The sequence below is a fragment of the Lethenteron reissneri genome, chromosome 64 (genome assembly GCF_015708825.2).
Source record: "Lethenteron reissneri isolate LAM-NWPU_2019-01 chromosome 64, ASM1570882v1, whole genome shotgun sequence".
Lineage (NCBI taxonomy): Eukaryota > Metazoa > Chordata > Hyperoartia > Petromyzontiformes > Petromyzontidae > Lethenteron > Lethenteron reissneri.
Window position 1 is genome coordinate 4,614,533 of NC_083842.1, and position 18,197 is coordinate 4,632,729.

Here is an 18,197-nt window from a genome sequence, read left to right on the forward strand (position 1 = left end):
GGGGGGGGGGGGGTAATGGGGGGTCAAAGGTCGCAACAATAGCGAATGACGTCGGTATCTATAAACGTCATCGCGCTCGTCTGACGACGACGCAGAGGATGGCTACATGACGTCATGCGGTGGTGGGGGGTGTAGTGACGACATCGCCGCCTATATAATGTTGGCGATGGGCGGGACCGAAGGGCGGGGGGGTCAAAGGTCGCCACAATGGCCGCTTCCGGCAGTGGGAAGATGAACGCAGATCAGCAGCAGGAGGAGGAGGAGAAGCAGCAGGAGGAGAAGAAGGGAACGGCGAGCGAGGAGACGGAGCGCGGCGAGGTTCAGCTGCGAGCCCAGCTCGCCCGCCTGCAGGCCGACAATATCCTCGTCGAAGGCTGTGACGTTCGCAGAGTGTTGTGTGGTGTGGTTGTGGGTTGTGTGTGGGTTGTGTGTGGTGTTGTGTGTGGTGTTGTGTGTGGTGTTGTGTGTGGTGTTGTGTGTGTGTGGGTTGTGTGTGGCCTGGTGTGGTGTGTTGTGTTGTGTGTGGTGTTGTGTGTGGTGTTGTGTGTGGTGTTGTGTGTGGTGTTGTGTGTGTGTGGGTTGTGTGTGGCCTGGTGTGGTGTGTTGTGTTGTGTGTGGTGTTGTGTGTGGTGTTGTGTGTGGTGTTGTGTGTGGTGGTGTGGTGGTGTGTGTGGTGTTGTGTGGTGTTGTGTGTGGTGTTGTGTTGTGTGTGGTGTTGTGTGTGGTGTTGTTGTGTGTGTGGGTTGTGTGTGGCCTGGTGTTGTGTGTGGTGTGGTGTGGTGTGTTGGGTGTGGTGGTGTGTGTGGTGTTGTGTGTGGTGTTGTGTGTGGTGGTGGTGTGTTGGGTGTGTTGTGTGTGGGTTGTGTGTGTGTTGGTGTGTCTTGTGTGGTGTGTCTTGTGTGGTGTGTGTGGGTTGTTGTGTGATGTGTTGTGAGTGGTGTTGTGTTGTGTGGGTTGTGTGTGTGGTGTTGTATGTGGTGTTGTATGTGGTGTTGTGTGTGGGGTTGTGTGTGGTGGGTTGTGTGTGTGTGTGGTGTTGTGGTGTGTGGTGTTGTGGTGTGTGGTGTTGTGTGTGGTGTAGTGTGTGGTGTTGTGTTGTGTGGGTTGTGTGTGTGTGGTGTTGTGTGTGGTGTTGTGTGTGGTGTTGTGTGTGGTGTTGTGTGTGGTGTTGTATGGTGTTGTGTGTGGTGTTGTATGGTGTTGTGTGGTGTTGTGGGTTGTTGTGGGTTGTGTTGTGTTGTGGGTTGTTGTGTGGTGTTGTGTTGTGTGTGGTGTTGTGTGTGGTGTTGTGTGTGGTGTTGTGGGTTGTTGTGTGGTGTTGTGTTGTGTGTGGTGTTGTGTTGTGTGTGGTGTTGTGTTGTGTGTGGTGTTGTGTTGTGTGTGGTGTTGTGTTGTGTGTGGTGTTGTGGGTTGTTGTGTGGTGTTGTGTTGTGGGTTGTTGTGTGGTGTTGTGTTGTGTGGGTTGTGTGTGTAGCGTGGTGCTTTCTCGCCGCCCCACCGCCTCAAGCGCTGCTCGCTGACAGCACTTGTCCCAGCAGTCTGCCGAGGCTATACAGGACTAGGGGGGGGGGGGGTCTTTGTCGTGTGTCGGCAAAGTAGGGGGGCCCATAGCTGGTGCATCTGCCAGCCATCTCAGTCGGGCAACCCATGGCACCACCTGGGTTTGTCCCCCGTGACCTCTTGCCAGCCGCGAGCCTTCGACGCCTCGCTGTGCTCCTCAACGTGCACCTGGCCTTGGTGCGGTGTGTGCTTGGGGAGACAAAGGCGGCCGGGCGTGGTGCTGGCCACCCACCCCCTCGTGTGCCACCGTGCCGGCCTTCATAGGTGCTCGCTAACAGCACTTGCCCCCACAATCTGTTAAGGCTACACGGGGGATCTTTGTGTATTTGCTGCTGCTGCCACCTTCGTCACTTTAACGTGGCCTCAAAAGTGCACGTAGCCTGGCACGAGCGCCGTGGTGACGTCGCCGCCACTGAGTGCTGAACGGCTGTCACGTGGTGTGTGGCACAGGCGGTGCGTCTCCTAGTCAAACTCGCTCAAGTCCGCAGTGATTTGCTGCTCGGATTGACAAACAACAACAAAAACAAATACTTACTCTAACGTACGTCAATAACAACAACACTGTGTGTGTGTGGCCTTATGCTCACAACAACGAGCGGAGCGCCGGACGGCGAAAATGTAGCAAGTTGGCACAGTAGGGGGTACAGCTGGTGGGGTGTATCTACCGGTCATCTCAGCCGACCCATGGGACCTGCAGGGTCTGTCCTGAGACCTCCTGCACCTAGCCTGGCACAGTAGGGGGTGCATAGGTGACGTTTTGAGCAAGATGCCTTATGAAATTAAAACAAAATGTGCAATTAATGAGGGCAATTTTCCTAAACGGTGCCTAATATATTTTTCTATGTAAGACCACGATATTTTTTATGAACATTTTGTATTTTAAACTTTATTTGAAGCTTTCGTGACTGCGGGAATTACTCTTTGGTTCTTTCGGTAAAGTGACGTAGAAAGAAAATAAATTAAATAATAGAATACGACGTTTCGATTGCAACACAAGCAATCGTCATCAGATAGAAAACAAAGCTAGTGAACTTAGAAATACACCGCAATCCAACACACAGTCGGCTAACACGACAGCACCTTACCTGGTTGATTACGTTCTTCCAAAGATTGCTAAATTTGTATTCTATTTAATTTATTTTCTTTCTACATGACTTTACCGAAAGAACCAAAGAGTTTTTTTTTGTTAAATGTTCTACGCTATATTTTGCTATACTAGAATACTAGTGCACCACTGGCCATGTAGCATCATCATCACCACGTAACTGGCTCGCATGAGGCATGTAGTCCTTGGGCCAGAGTCGAAAGTGGTACCACTTAAGGTAGCAAACACTGCAGCAATATCCCACCGTGTGACTTTACCGAAAGAACCAAAGAGTGGATTCGTGCAGTCACGAAAGCTTAAAATCAAGGGAGTCAATCACTTGACAACACCGCTCATGTACAGCGGCTGCCACGTAATTCGTTCTTGTTGGCCACGCAAAGAAATCGAAACCAGTAACGTTAACTTCCACTTCAGGTGGTACCAAAGCACTGTTGAAATATCTCGCCTGTGCTCATTGACTAATGAGGGTTTTGCAGCTCTGAGCCGAGGGGTAGGCAGTCCACATTCCTACGGCAGGGACGAGAATATGCTGTTGACTTGACCACAAAGTAGTACTGCTTTTATTGACCCCTTAGGGATGATGGGCTGAGTTTGCCATCAACCAGGATTTTAACTCCCACTCCCCCTCAGTCCGTATACCCCTTACTTAACATCCGATAATTAAGGTTTTTTTTTTGTTAGATTGCGTAAATATAAATGTGTCGTTAAACCCGCCACCACCCAACACAGCCAATTCGTGAGGTTTGTTACGTAAACAAAACGTGTCAATTGGTGACTACTTCGGCACATCGGGTCTGTTGGAGAGTAAACCCACAACATTTGCAAGTTTAGTACGACGTTTCGCTGGTGATTACAACAAGCTTCGTCAGGTGATTTGTCAGAACATGGGTCTGCCTCTTAATATTTGACACTTCGTGTGATGACCTCAAAGTGCACCTAGCCTGACACGGGCGCTGCGGAGACATCACCGCCACTGGCGGCTGCTGTTTGTGGTTCATGTTGTGTGTGTCTGTTATGTTTTTTATGTTTTGGTATCGCGACAATCCTTGACGCCAGTCGCAAATGATCAGCTGCGGAGGCAGGTGCAGCTTCTGCAACAGAGCAGGTAAGTGCCACCCATTTGACATGTATCCTTGTCTGTTTACATATTATTATTACTAATGAAGTATTGGAAATGACGGCAGGAACTTCTTGACGGGTAACACACTTTTATTAAATCTTGACGTGTCACAATACAACGTGTGGTCTCTATCCTTCTTACTATACACTCCACTTAACTCGTGTAGACTCTATGCCTCTGGCTACACACACTTCACTTGACTCGTGTAGACCCTATGCCTCTGGCTACACATACTTCACTTGACTCGTGTAGACCCTATGCCTCTGGCTACACATACTTCACTTGACTCGTGTAGACCCTATGCCTCTGGCTACACACCATGCATTCGACTCGTGTAGACCCTATGCCTATGGCTACACACAATGCATTCGCCTCTGGGTTACACAGAGTCCCGGTCCCGTTAGGACAGCGGGACTAGGTACCGCAGGGCCCTATCTCTTCGTCTCCGTCTTCAGTCTTCGCTGGTTACATACTGCCCTTACGCCTGTGTGCATCCCCTTTTATAGCCCCTGCTCACGGGAGACGGAGCTGATGCGGACGTCGACGTGAGCATCGCTCCTTAGTTAACCAATGACGACGCGCTATCTCTACGATCCGTTTTCCCCAGCGCGTGTTACCACTACTCAACCAATCACACCGCGCTGCCACCCGATCACTCCCTCTCAGCGCGTCACCGGCACACAGCCAATCAGCACCACGTAACCCACGACCCCGCGCTGACCCCTGATCCTTCACCGTCAGCGCGCGTCACCACATACACAGCCAACCACTACGTGCTGGCACACGATCCCTACCCCAGCGCGTATCACCACTACACTAAGATGGTCGACTTATGCTTAAGAGTTTTAAAATTCTCGCGGGACAAAACTGATTTTTATTTGTGTTATTTAGCAATGTTGGTGATGCAAGGTCACTCTTGTCAATGAGCCTCATCCTGGTCTGTCGAGCTCTCACCCTTTTAAACGAAAGCACCTTCACTTGTGCAACCTTCTTATCCGTTCCCGTATTCTCTGGAGTTTAAGATGCACTTTTCCCCTCTGCATTTTTAAAGCGAAAGTTGGGGGGGGGGGGGGCGGGGTTGCATCTGATGAATCGATAAGTGTGTGTGCGTGCGTGCAACCAGATTTCCACAACTTTATTGAAACCGGACGCAGGTTTGGGTGTGTCTGACTTTCCGGAGAATACGTTGCCCTATGTTGAACACGTCAGATGTTGCGGTTAATTAGTTCCGACGCGAGAGATGGAGTCGTTTGGCGGTGCAGCTGACGTGGACTCGGGCCACTCTGGTACCTCGCTTCAGGATCGAATTGCGCGCGGCAAGACCGGCGAGGGCCGCTGGTGGCGATGTGACTGACGCGCGCGTGTGTAACGTGTGTCGCCTGCATGCGTGCGTGCGTTTGTTTTTCCCAGCGATCTGTTGATCCCAGATCCGGTGAAGGATGGCCCTTTCCTGCACGTCCTCTACATGGACGGCGCGCGCAGCACGTGAGTGGTGACCTCATTGCCGCACGGCGTCACAAACTCTGCATTGTGTTAAGGACTTCGTGAGAGGGCGATTGCGGAGTTCCCGATACGTACGTATGTTGAACTACTTGTTGGTGGGTCGAGCGGTTGGCGAGATGGTGATCGTTTTAATGGATGGGCGCTCTCTCTCTCTCGTGTGGTGGTGGTGGCTGTGTTCAGGCACTGCCAAGCTGAGCTGGAGGGGATCCTTCTGCAACTGATGCATCAGAGTGGAGGGGAGCGGGATCCCATTCCATCGCAGGTTAGGCGTTGTGGAATACGAGTTGTTTGTGTCTCGGTGCGCGTGTGGTACCAGCGGGGAGCGCGGTAGGGTAGCGGTTAGCGTGCTGCCGCCGTACCAACCCAGCAACCCGATTTAGATTCCTGCTCACGGCGAACACCGTGAGCAGGAATTTAACTCCGGTCCTGGGACTCCCCTAGATTGACTCGGCCTAAAATGAGGACCTGGTGCACCCATTCGGGAGACAAAGGCGGCTGAGCGTGGTGCTGGCCATCCACCCCCTCTTGTGCCGTGTCGGCCTTCATAGGTTCTCGCTAACAGCACTTGTCCCAACAGTCTGTTATAGGCGATACGGGGCATCTCCGTGTTTGTGGTACCAGTGCCACTGCTTCCGCATGTGCCACGATGCCTTTAATACTCACACGTGCAATCAATGAGAAGTTGGGTGAGGTGAGATGGTCATTCTAGCTTTCTGGAGTTTGTGGATCTTATCCTTAGGAAGTTCGACACCGAAGTTTCAAGCCGAGTGCCGCGTATCTAATTGGTGCCAAATTTGGTTGAAACTATAACAATTGATGCGTTGTTAAACGCTTGCACACGTGACAATTTAATTTGTTTGGCCACGTGGGTTGGTGGACAAACTTAAGGTTAGACATTTAGCCAAATCGTTGTGCCGCCTAACCCAGCGATCTCTTATGAATTGCTAAAATCAATAATCTCATTGCCGCCGAAGAGATCGTTTACGTTAATCGCGAGTGGATTTATCTGTGCCTGTGTATGCGGATCTCTGGGCCCTCTCTCCCAGCCCTCCAGCGTGGTCCTGGGGAATCGGACCAAGGGGAAAGATGCAGACGCCTGCATCAAGGTGAGCACGCGGGCGGGCGCGCGGGCGGGCGGTCGGGCGGTCGGGCGGTCGGGCACACGAGCACAGCCTTCTCTAGACCACCAACTAGATAGAGTGCATGTGCGGCCATGTTGTTGCTGCCTGAAGGGACGGCCACATTAAAGAAAAAAGTAAGTTGGCAGTTGTTGTAATAATACGCCCACGTGCATGTTCAGCTCCATTGAGCTGGTGTTCTTGACAAGGCTGAGAAATGTGTACGTGCACTGTGGTGGTCACATGGTGTTTCGTGCAAGGCATGATGGGGAGTCCTTAAACATTCCAGCACCTGCTGTGTGAGCAGCGGCAGCACACCTTTGCTGCCTTTTCCATTTAGTTACCCGCCTGCATGAAGCTTTTCTCCTGGTTTAATGGGGTCTCTCCGTTATTTACAAGACAACGTTGGGCTTTAAGGGACACCGCTGCGCTGGAGGCTTCGCGAAACGTGAAATGCACAATCGACCCACACGTGAGGATCGAGCCGACAACAACACCACCACCCTCGTGTTGCGACCGTACTTTGCGCGCGGACGTGAGTGGCCGTGTGCCCAATGCGCCGTGTGCCAGGTGGTGAGCAACGTGCGCTATTATCGCTCGTTCTGCTTGGACAGCATCGGCCGCCCGCTTCTGCGTGGAAATCCCGCGATCACGGAAGGCTGGAACATCCCGCAGTATGTGCGCACGCACACGCACACACACGCGCACTAATATCTCTTTACCAGACTGCTGGGTCAAGTGTTGTGAGCGAGTAGCATCTGTGAAGGCAGGACACTGCGGCAAGTGCTGACTTGGGGGGAGGCCCAGGACCGGTTCAGGTATTCATCACTTAAATTGGCCGTGAGTGGGAGTCAAACTCGGTTCACACCGGGTTGGTGCCGAATGGCCCGCTTGGACACTCTCACGCACGGAAGGGGTCCGCCTCGTAACGCGTTGACGTCATCGTGAGGGTGTGGTGTCTTGTAGATGCTGCGGGCTCGGTAAAATTATTATACCGTTTGTGGGGAAGTTGATAAGGGGTAGACTCTCTCCCCGCCAAAGTATTGTGGAATTTGCACCGCTGGTTCAGGGCTGTTGGAACTGCAGGAAATTACCAATTTGCTGCGAAGGGCCGTTGCCTGAGATGTCACTGATTGTACCTTTTCATTTTGAAGGCCACGGCGTTCTTTGACAAACGTGAGCTTGTAGTCATTCGTGCTTGTGTGCACACCCACTCCAACTCAACGGCAGCAGCACCAAGCAATCAGACTTATTTTGTCATCGTTACACTTGTTTCTTTTTATGGTTCCCCACACACTGACGCATTGCCACATCAACATCAAAACTCACGCACGCACGTGGTGTACACACACGTGGTGCGCACATGAATATGCAGGTATCAGACGATTTTCAAGCAAATCTTATCCAACGAAATCAGCGAGGGGCAGGCAAAGCCTCAGAGGTGAGTGCCAGACGCTGGCGGTGTTCACCAATGCACACCACGCTCGCACGCACGCACACACGCGCCTGGGTGAAGCACCCAGTTCCAACCGCACCGCACTTGATAGGATTCAGAGTAAGGCAGTGAAGGTGATTGAAGATTCGGCACTCATTTGTGTTCATTCCCGTCACTCGCTCGCTGGCAATCCGTTGCCTCTGCTTGTCATCGCTACTGTCGTGGTTATGTATGCACGTGCATACATTGAACTGCTTTCGCACTGTACATTATCATTCTCGGGAAAGTCACGTGATGAGGACTTGGCCCAGCAGGCACTGACCGTTTCATCGCACGGTGACGGTCCTGCACACACGTTACACAAGTCGCACAAAGACAAAGATCCCCCGTACAGCCTTAACAGACTGTCGGGTGCGAGTGCTTTTGGCGAGCAGCACCTATGAAGGCCTTTGTCTCCCCAATGGCGATGTTTACACGCCGCATCGCCAGGTACTCGCTTGAGGCTGAGTCGACCTAGGGGAGGCCCAGGACCGGTTCAGATAATTGTCACCGGTGTTGTCCATGAGCGGGAATCGACCTCGGGTCGCCGGGTTCGTAGTGCAGCGTCCTCACCGCTTCACTACCGCTCCCTGCACACACACACGTGCATGCAAATGGCCACTGCACATGTGCTCACTTGCTAATTGCTGCCCTGTGCCCCCGCAGGCCCAAGGGGATGTGCTTTAACTGCGGCTCTGAGGATCACATCATGCGCACCTGCCCCCAGGTGCGTTTGGGAACTCTCGTTGTCCCCCTGACGGTTTTCTCCGGATTGTTTTACGACACTCTGGAAAAGTGAGATACGGATACCCCCAAAAGTCTGGGTTCGTTTTGAAAGAAAAAAAAGGTATTTAATAGTCGGAAGAATAGTCTTGCTATGGGGAGCCACCGTCTTCCAAGGGTGCCACGGTGGCTAGGAGATGTTAACTACCTCGCCTGGTATGCAAGGAGGTCGTGGGTTCGATCCCGACCCTGACGCCTGTTGTATATTTGGAGTTTGCGTGTCTCTCTCCGTGGGCATGTGGATTTTTCTCCGGGTCCTCCAGTTTTTCCCTACCCGTTTAGAATTAATTTGCGTTTAGAGAATTTGGCGGGTGTCAGTCCACATAATCAGCCATTTCGTTGAGCTATCATTTGTTGACAGTTCACTTATTAAAAGAGCTACATTGATCAGTGGGCTTTACCTGGTATAATAATAAAAAATTGTTCATTCTTTCAAGATTGTGGACGCTGCTTTGGATTGGTTAGAGATGTCTTGCCGGTGGTGATGGTTTATGAACGGCTGGCAGTGTCGTCGGCACTTCTGGGGTGGTCATTTATCTGCGACGGAGAAGTGTCTTCCGGAAGATGATTCTAATCAACCGGAGTTCTCCGACCCCTTCTTCATGGGCCTCTGCGTGCTATGAAGTAGACCCATTACCCAAAACATCGCCTATTACGTAATTCTTCTGGATACGCCACTCATTGTTCTTGAAGAACGTGAGTTTTTTTTACTTGTTATTAGTTTAAGGAGGAGGGTAAGGCCACCTTTATGTACGCGCTAATAGGATATGCGGGGGGAAGGACAACCAACCAAATGCACAAAGCAGTTCTAAAGCTTTAAATCTAGATGATGATTTAAAAGTGCAATGCTCTAGTCTATTCCTCATATCGGAGTGAAGAGCGTTCCAGACGGCTTCTGCGCGCATCTGAAAGCGTGCAAGGCGATGACCTTGTTTGTTCAACGGTTCGCCAAAAGCCACTGCAAGGATGACCGGAGGAGTTTGCGTGACGATGTCGGTTTATGCCCCTTGCTTGATGTTTTTATACACCGCGCCACATGCTACTTTGTGTCTTTGCGTGTGCGCTTGGCTTCCCTCTGCGCGTCTGCAGAAGCGAGACTTGGCGGGGATAAATCTGCGGCGCCGTCAGTTCGAATCGTTCAGCAATTCTCCGAAGTCGAGGAATCCCCAGCGATATCACAACGAGCAGGAGGAGCGTTTCGCGCACTTCAAACCCGGCGTCATCAGGTGACCACCACTGTCTTGATTTGGATCCTGAGAGTGCCTCTCTCTCATCTGCCCCACGTCTGCCCGTCTGTGTGAGCCGTCGTGTGTGTCTGCCTGTCTGCCCCTGTGTGTGTCCTGATCTGTTCGAGCCCTGGTGTGTGTGTGTGTCTGCCTGTGTCTCGGTGGTGTAGCGGTTAGCGCTACGCTGCGCTATAAACTTGGCCACCCGGGTTCGATTCCCGCTCATGGCCAACACCCGGTGACGATTACCTGAACCGGTCCCGGGCCTCCCCTAGGTCGACTCGGCCTCAAATGAGTACCTGGTGCGATGTGTAAACATCGTCACTCGGGAGACAAAGGCGGCCGGGCGTGGTGCTGGCCACCCACCCCCTCGTGTGCCACAGTGCCGGCCTTCATAGGTGCTGCTGCTCGCTAACAGCACTTTGTATTTTGTGCATGTGCCGTTGGCCACCCACCCCCTCGCAACTCGCAGCACTTGCCCCAACAGTCTGTCAAAGGCGATGCTGAAGGGAGGATCTTTGTCTTTGTGGTGTCTGCGTGTCCGTGGGTGGCCCCGTGTGAAGTGAGGGTCTCCGTCTGGCCCTGGCGGTGGCGCCTGGGCAGCTGCCCCCGTACATCTACCGCATGCGCCAGCTGGACTACCCCCCGGGCTGGCTGCGCGAGAGCTGCCAGGAGGGCTCTGGCATCACCATCCACGGGGGTAAACCTGCCCCCACCGCCTGCCACATCGCACGTGGGGGCGCGATGCTCGCAGGCACAAGGACACCACCGCCGCCACCGACACCCGTACTACTGACGTTTACAAAGACAAAGATCCCTCGTATATCCACCAGAGGGGGTTAGGTCACTGCGTTACTAGTACAGCACACAGTTACATTGGAGAGGAAACCCGCAACATTTTGCAATTCACTCTCCAACGCACCGGTGTAGTGCTGGACTAGTAACGAATTGCCACGTTTTGTTTACTTGACGAACCTTACTAGTTGGCTGTGGTGGGTTTAACGACACATTTCTATAAATACGCGATCTAACGCAAAAAAAAACCTCATGAAGAGTATTGGTCGCGAAAGCCTACGTGTGAAATCCCCCGTATAGCCTGAACAGACTGTTGGGGCAAGCGCTGTTAGCGAGTTGCACCTATGGAGGCCGGCACGGCACACGAGGGGGTGGGTGGCCAGCACTACGCCCGGCCGCCTTAAGTCACCCCAGTGGCGATGTTCATACACCGCACCCGGTACTCGTTTGAGGCCGAGTCGACCTAAGGGAGCCCCACGACCTGTTCGGATGATTGTCACCGGTGTTGGCCGTGAGCGGGAATTATCGAACGCGGGTCGCCGGGTTCGTAGCGCGGCGTGGCGCTGACCGCTGCACCACCGCTCTACCTTGTCGAGCGCCGTCGCGTAAGTCGCTGCGTCGCCCCTCGCCGTGCCTTGTGCAGACTTGAGCGACGGAGAAATCGACGAATCGGAGGAAGCGGAAATTGAGAAACAGAAGCGGAAAGCCTTCAACCCCACGAAGCTGATCTCCTACCCAGGCTTCAACGTGCCCCTGCCTGCAAACACGCTGGACGTGAGCATACACACTCGCGTGGACAAAAACACACCGGGACCTACGGGTAAACATCAACTGGTAAGACCTGTTGAGCTAAAGAGCTCTTCTACAAGGACCGCCAGCCGTCAACAGTGTCAGAATTTGTACACACAAACACTCATCACACACACTCACCACACACACACACTCACCACACACACACACATACTCTTCACCACACACAGCTCCTCCCTAACAAAGAGACAAAGATCCCCCGTGTAGCCTTAAGACTGTTGGGCTAGTGCTGTTAGCGAGCACCTATGAAGGCCGGCACAGCACACGAGGGGGTGGGTGGCCGGCACCACGCCCGGCCGCCTTTGTCTCCCGAGTGGTGATGTTTGACACACCACACCAGGTACTCATTTGAGGCTGAGTCGACCCAGGGGAGGCCCAGAACCGGTTCATATAATCGTCACTGGTGTTGGCCTTGAGCGGGAATATAATTCGGCTCGCCAGGTTCGTAGCGTTAACCGCTACGCTACCGCTCCCCACGTGTTCGCATACAAAACAAAGCTCCCCCGTATAGCCTTAACAGACCGTTGGGGCAAGTGCTGTTCGGTGATCGCGCGCGCGCACACACACACGAGGCACATCGCCGTGAGCACGTGGAGACCACGAACGTCCCGCGTGTCCGTGTGCGTGCCGTCCGTGTCCCCGCGTGCAGGACTGGCGCACGTTCAATTCGTGCCCCATGCAGCCGCAGCAGTTGAAGGAGGCGATGATTCGCCGCTTGAAGGAGGCGAGCAAGAAGGTAACGGCGGTGGGAATTCACCCCCACATCCCCCACCCCCAACACACTCCTCCCCCACACAAAGGTAAACTAAATATTCCCTCGACCCTGGGCCGTCGCGTCAAGTTGATGTGAGCGAGCGCCTACGAAGGTCGGCATGGCACACGAAGCGGGGGGGGGGGGGGGGGGGGGATGGTGTGGCCGGCACCACGCACGCCCAAGTCGCCTTTGTCTCTCCAGGGGGTGATGTTTCACACACCGCAGGTGCCTCGTTTTGAAGTCTTGACTCAACGCTGGGGAGGCGCTGGGACCGGTTGATATATTCGCCGCTTTTGTGAACTAACCGCCGCCGCACTACACCCTCCCCTATGCACGCACACAAAGACCCCCCATATAGCCTGTTCAGACTGTAGGGGCAAGTGGTGTGAGCGAGCACCTATGAAGGCCGGCACGGCACACGAGGGGGTCGGTGGCCAGCACCACGCCCGATAACCTTTTTCTCCCCGGTGGCGATGTTTCCACACCGCGTACTCATTTGAGGCCGAGTCGATCTAGGGGGAGGCCCAGGACCGGTTCAGATAATCATCACTGGTGTTGGCCATGAGCGGGAATCGAACTCGGGCCGCCGGCTTTGTGGCGCAGCGTGAGCGCTAACTGGTCGCGCTACGGCTCCCCACACGGGCACAAACGCACAGTTGATATGAACGCGTCGGTTTTGGCCTCCGGTGACGCGATTCGTCGTCGTCGATTCGTTCTGACTTTTTGGGTTTGCCTTCTGGAGGCGCTGCGACGAAGCTGCTGGGGGGGGGGGGGTGCGGGGGAGGGGGTTTCACGACACAAGCGTTGGCCTCCTTGGTCTTGTGCCATTTGTTTATTCAAATTGTAAAAACAAAATTGAATGAACGTTTGTAGTTTTTGTTTTATTTAAAGTGATAGAAATTATGGTGGAGCTAAAATCTCGATACAGCTGCAAGAGAGGGCCGTGTGGTGTTTCACACTTCTCAACGGAGTTCTGTAATCCCACCGTTAAACAAAGGACACTTGACCCATGACCAAAACTCACGATCGCCAAAAGCGAATGAAAACACCCCGACCATTTACCCATCGCCAAACCCACCGCAACCGCCGCCACCGCCGCTCATCCGTCGCTCATTCCGTGTCGTCGTCCCCCCCCCCCCCCACCTCCAGCAGATGAAGCGGACAGCGCCAGCGGAACAGGGCGCCCACACCACGAAGAAACAGCGCTCGCGCCCGCGCACCAGCGACGACGTCACCTTCGACAACAGCGACATGGACACGGACTCCGGTACCGAATCCCGCTGCTGCAGGACTTGCCGGATTACGAGATGCACGTGTTGCGCCTTCTCCTCGTGGTGGTGGTGCTGGTGGTGCTGGTGGTGGTGCTGCTGGTGCTGGTGGTGCTGGTGGTGCTGGTGTGGCGGGTGGTGCTGGTGGTGCTGGTGGTGCTGGTGGTGCTGGTGGTGCTGGTTGTGCTGGTGTGGCGGGTGGTGCTGGTGGTGCTGGTGGTGCTGGTGGTGGTGGTGGGGCTGGTGGTGCTGGTGGTGCTGGTTGTGCTGGTGTGGCGGGTGGTGCTGGTGGTGCTGGTGGTGCTGGTGCTGCTGCTGGTGCTGGTGGTGCTGCTGGTGCTGGTGCTGCTGGTGCTGCTGGTGGTGCTGGTGGTGCTGGTGATGCTGGTGGTGGTAGTGGTGCTGGTGGTGCTGGTGATGCTGGTGGTGCTGGTGGTGGTGCTGGTGTGGCGGGTGATGGTGTGGCGGGTGATGGTGATTGTGTCGAAAGCGGTTGTGCAGTCATGAAGCTGATTACGTGGCAAGGGGCAGTGTGGTGATGATGGTTGTTGAAGCTGATAGTGCGGTAAGCGGCAGTGCGGTAAGCGGCAGTGCGGTGCTGAGCAGTTTTAGTGTGGGGTGCGGAGATGAAGCTGATAGTGTGGTGATTATGGTCACGGTGTGGTAAGCGGCGGTGTGTCGTGCGACGCGGTGACGGCCGGCGGCGGCTGGGATCGGTACTCGCGACGCTCACGAAGGCGTTGACGTCGTCGTTGACTTTGCAGAGCTGACGTCCCGCGAGGCGCCGGCGTGGCCCCCGCTGCCGGCCTCTCCCGGGTTCCGCGCCCCCCTCCCGCCGGCGACGCCCCCCATGCCGCACGGCACGGGCGGCCACGGCGGTTCCCCCATGGCCCCGCCGCCGCCCCCCGACGTGACGCCTCCCCCGCTGCCCAAGGACACGCCGCCCCCCTCGCCGGCCACGCCAGGTGGGTTTTGGGCGCTCGTCGCGCGTACGCGGACGCGCGTGTGTATTGGCGCCGGGGAGACGAAGGTGGCCGGGCGCGGTGCCGCCCACGCGCCTCTTGCGGCGTGCTGGTTCTTCGCAGATTTACCCCCCCCCCAGCCGTTTCGAACGGAAGATGAGCCACGGATTCCTCGGTGATTGTTTGAGCAGGAAATCACTTTCGGTGGGAGCGGCGGTGGTGGGGAGGACAGCACTCGTGGGCCTGCGGTGTCTGCGCGTAGTTCCGTGCATCGACAGTTGCGATTGTTGGTGGGCGCGTGGCGGTGCCGAGCAGCGGCGATGAGAGCGACGGTGCGTGCCTCCTCGCAGGCGCGCGCTCGCGCGTCGAGGCCGGCGCCCCGGAGCAGGAGGAGGAGGAGGAGGCGCTGTCTCTGGAGGACCTGGAGGAGCAGCAGCGCCTCATACAGGCGGCGCTGGAGCAGTCAGAGGGGACCGCCGAGCCCGGCGGCATCCATCCCGCCGCTCCCAGCGCTCCGGCCGCCCCGGCGGAACGCGACGAGCCGGCGGGTGTGCGGAGAAGTCCACGGATCAAGGTCGAGCGGGAGGGCGGTCCGAGCGGCCGTCCCGAACGTCGGCGAGCTCCACGCGGACGCTCGCCTTCGGCCGCGGACGCAGAGCCGTCGGCTGAGCCGTCGACGGGGGAACCGTCGGCCGAGCCGTCGGCCGAGCCGTCGGCTGAGCCGTCGGCTGAGCCACCGGTGGAGACGCCGGAGGAGTCGTCGCCGATGGTGGTGGGAGGCGAGGGTGGCGGCGGCGTGCCGAGCTCCGCCGGAGATCCGCCGAAAGCTCCCGCGCTCGACGAGGAGATGGAGGGGATGGTGTTCGACATCGCCGATGACGACGACGACGAGGCGGAGGAGGAGAAGGCTCGAGCCGGGGGGGGCAGCGACGACGACGAGGCGGAGGCGGTGCCGTGGCGCGTGAAGAACGCGCAGCGCAGCGTGCCGGACAGCTCCAAGTTTGCGGCGGGAATCACGGATTTCAATCACCACCTGGAGGAGTCCGGACAGCCCACGGGGCTCTACGCCCGCCTCAGGAGCGTGCTGCAGCGCGCGCCTCGCAAGGCGGCCAAGAAGCCGTGAGGCCGCGTGCGTGTCGGGAGTGGGGGGAGGTGGGCGGAGGTGGGGGGGGGGGGGGTAGGGGGGGCAGGGGGGGCCACCCGGCACAGGCCTCCGATTCTCGTAGACCGGATTCGAGCGGCGATTTGGATGTGTGGGACGTTTCGCTTGAAGCCGCGGCGAGCGTCATCCAGGACAAGATCCTGGAAGGTCCAGAATAAAAAGCGGGGGGGTGTTGATTCGGAAGTTGTGGAAGCTGCCTTGATACTTGTTCCTGTTCTGATTTTTTTTATCTTTATTCCCCCCCAAATTTTAACATTCTCACAAATTTGGTCCATCTGCCACGGGCTCCCCGGAAACTGCACGGAGCAACAAGACTCCCCACGCGTCAGAAACGCCTCGCCGCAAACTCCACCGCTCGCCGGAATGGGCTGAATTGCGCGATTTGACCGCACGGCCCCCGGCAACTTCCACCGAACAACGCATAAGTGAGCATCGGCGGTTGCTGCCGCATCGATCAACTGGCTTATCGGTGGTCAGCCAGGGTGGCTCATGCGCAAGCGGTACATTTACAACAAAAAATTGTATCCGTAGATCACAAACGTGCCTGATGGCAAGGGGGAGGCAGGGGACACCATTGTAGGTAAATAAAAACATTTATACATTACACTGGTCAACACACTTTTTCTGGCATAAGGTATTCCAACGGTTTTAAGGTAATTTTGGGGTGCTGATTGCAAATCTGGCATCAGTTTTTGTCTATCACATCAGGTTTTTCAGATATCAAATATTGCATTTTCAATAAAAACTGCAGACGAAAAATATTAAATAAATGTGGATATCTACATAAAATGATTTTATAAACACTATCCTAAAAATACAGCACCATATTTTAAAACTAAAGCAGTCACTGACTCGCAACAACTTGCAATCATAAGTGACAGAGTTAATTTCGGGTAAAATCAATGAAAATGGGGTATGACGATAGCATAAAAATGAGATGTGATAGAGCAAATCTGAGATCAGATTTGGAATCGGCACCCTGAAATTAGTCTAGAACAGCTGCAAAAGTCCAGGCCAGAAATTTTTTTTTTTTTGTTGACCAGTGTTATTGGGTGGTGCCGCTGGTGCGTCGGGCAATGCTGCACAATGCACACAACGCATTTGTCAATAACCGCACGCGCGCGCACGCGTTCGTGCGTACGCGGCCTTAAAAGGAAAACATAGTTGGCCACGTTTCGGGAAAAATAGGGCGAGCAAATAAATCAATGTAAGATGAGTCGTCGAAGAAGGGGGGGCATTTCATTTCATGGAGACTTTTCCTTTTGGGAAATGTTTGAAACGGCTGTTCCATGTCAAACATCCAACGGTCTGTGAAAATAAAATGGTGAACGCGTCGATAAACAAACGGACGTGTTGCGTTCGCCAAGCTCCCCTCTGCCCGTGGTGGACACTCCCCGTGGTGGACACTGGCAGCATTTCCCAGCGTCCACCGAGCAAAGCCCCTCGCTCGTCTCACGAGCTCCTCTGTGCGGATGATGGGTCCACGGTTTGGGGGAAAACTTCGTCGTGTTTCTCGTTGGGTTGTGTTTTTTGCGCGGTTTCTGTTCCTGGAAAACATTCAATAAAGTTAGCCGACCCACCGGCCTAGGTTCACACGCGCCTCCCTCTGCTGTCTCGCCAGCGTCGCTGTCCAGTGCAGGGGGCGGTTTGCCATGGAGCGGAGCTGGATCGTGAGTGGCCCGTCAAATTTTCGAGTCTCTCTCTCCCCATGGTCGCGAGGATTTTTTCTCCGGGTCCTCCGGCTTTTACCTCTTCCACGTTCAGGAACAACGTCGCGCGTTTCAGAGGATTTTGCGTGCCGCTACGTATTTCTACCTGATGATGATAATAAGCCTCTTTGTTGAGCTATCATTGGCGCGAGAAAAGGCCGCTTCTGAAAAAGAGGTGGCCTCGCCTGGTGGATAGAACACAGTTCGGTGGCCCACCGGAGGCGGTATTCGGGGCCCGCTCCGTGGACCGCGTGGGATTCTGGGCGTTTTGTGGCCCCGTAATTATCTGGACTTTGACATTGCGATCATGACCCCCCCTTCCCCTCCGCACCATCTACCCTCTCAAGTAAACGGACATGAGACTCTGGGCGAGGTGAACGTGTGGACATCGTAAATAATAATCGGAAGGATCTGAACATTTATACTGGAGGAATTCGACGATCTATAAAGCTCCCTTTGTCACAGAGCTGTCCAGTCGGAGGGAGGGCGGTGAACGAGAGCGGTCGTTGCCCGCCCGTGGCGGGAGAACGCATCGTGCGCAAGCAGCTGCCCGTGGAGCCCTGCCACACTTTGCAAGTTTGGTTTCGTTCGTTTGAATGTCCCCACTCGAAAGTGCGCTCCCACCACCACCCCACCTCCCACGGTGGGGATTGTGTGGCTTGACTCTGTGTGTGTGTGGTAACGCGTGCTGGCTTGCGATAAGCTTTGGGTTGGGTTGAAAGGCGGAACGGGGATTGACAGCTGCAGGCACATGCACACACACACACGGGCATCTTTCACAAGCACACGCTCACAAAAAAAAACTGAGTTCCCCCGTGGCGCCTTGACTGTTGGCAAGTGCTGTTAGC

The 18,197-nt window shown here is 55.1% G+C and overlaps 1 protein-coding gene across 2 annotated transcripts; it reads left to right on the top strand.

Moving 5' to 3' along the window:
• The first annotated feature begins 189 nt into the window (after positions 1 to 189).
• On the top strand, positions 190 to 17,233 carry ZCCHC8 (zinc finger CCHC-type containing 8). 2 transcript variants are annotated; one of them, XM_061577375.1, is made up of 15 exons: positions 190 to 366; positions 3,736 to 3,770; positions 5,196 to 5,270; positions 5,469 to 5,550; positions 6,335 to 6,394; positions 6,977 to 7,080; positions 7,782 to 7,847; positions 8,547 to 8,607; positions 9,753 to 9,889; positions 10,453 to 10,589; positions 11,328 to 11,458; positions 12,144 to 12,230; positions 13,398 to 13,515; positions 14,281 to 14,481; positions 14,829 to 17,233. In XM_061577375.1, exons 1-15 carry the CDS (start codon positions 208 to 210, stop codon positions 15,599 to 15,601), a joined length of 2,226 nt encoding a protein of 741 aa, XP_061433359.1. In that variant the 5' UTR covers positions 190 to 207; the 3' UTR covers positions 15,602 to 17,233. The 2 variants fall into 2 exon arrangements, with proteins under 2 accessions (XP_061433359.1, XP_061433358.1); XM_061577374.1 differs by lacking the exon at positions 190 to 366 and having other exon boundaries at positions 1,722 to 3,770; positions 13,401 to 13,515.
• Positions 17,234 to 18,197: the final 964 nt, after the last annotated feature.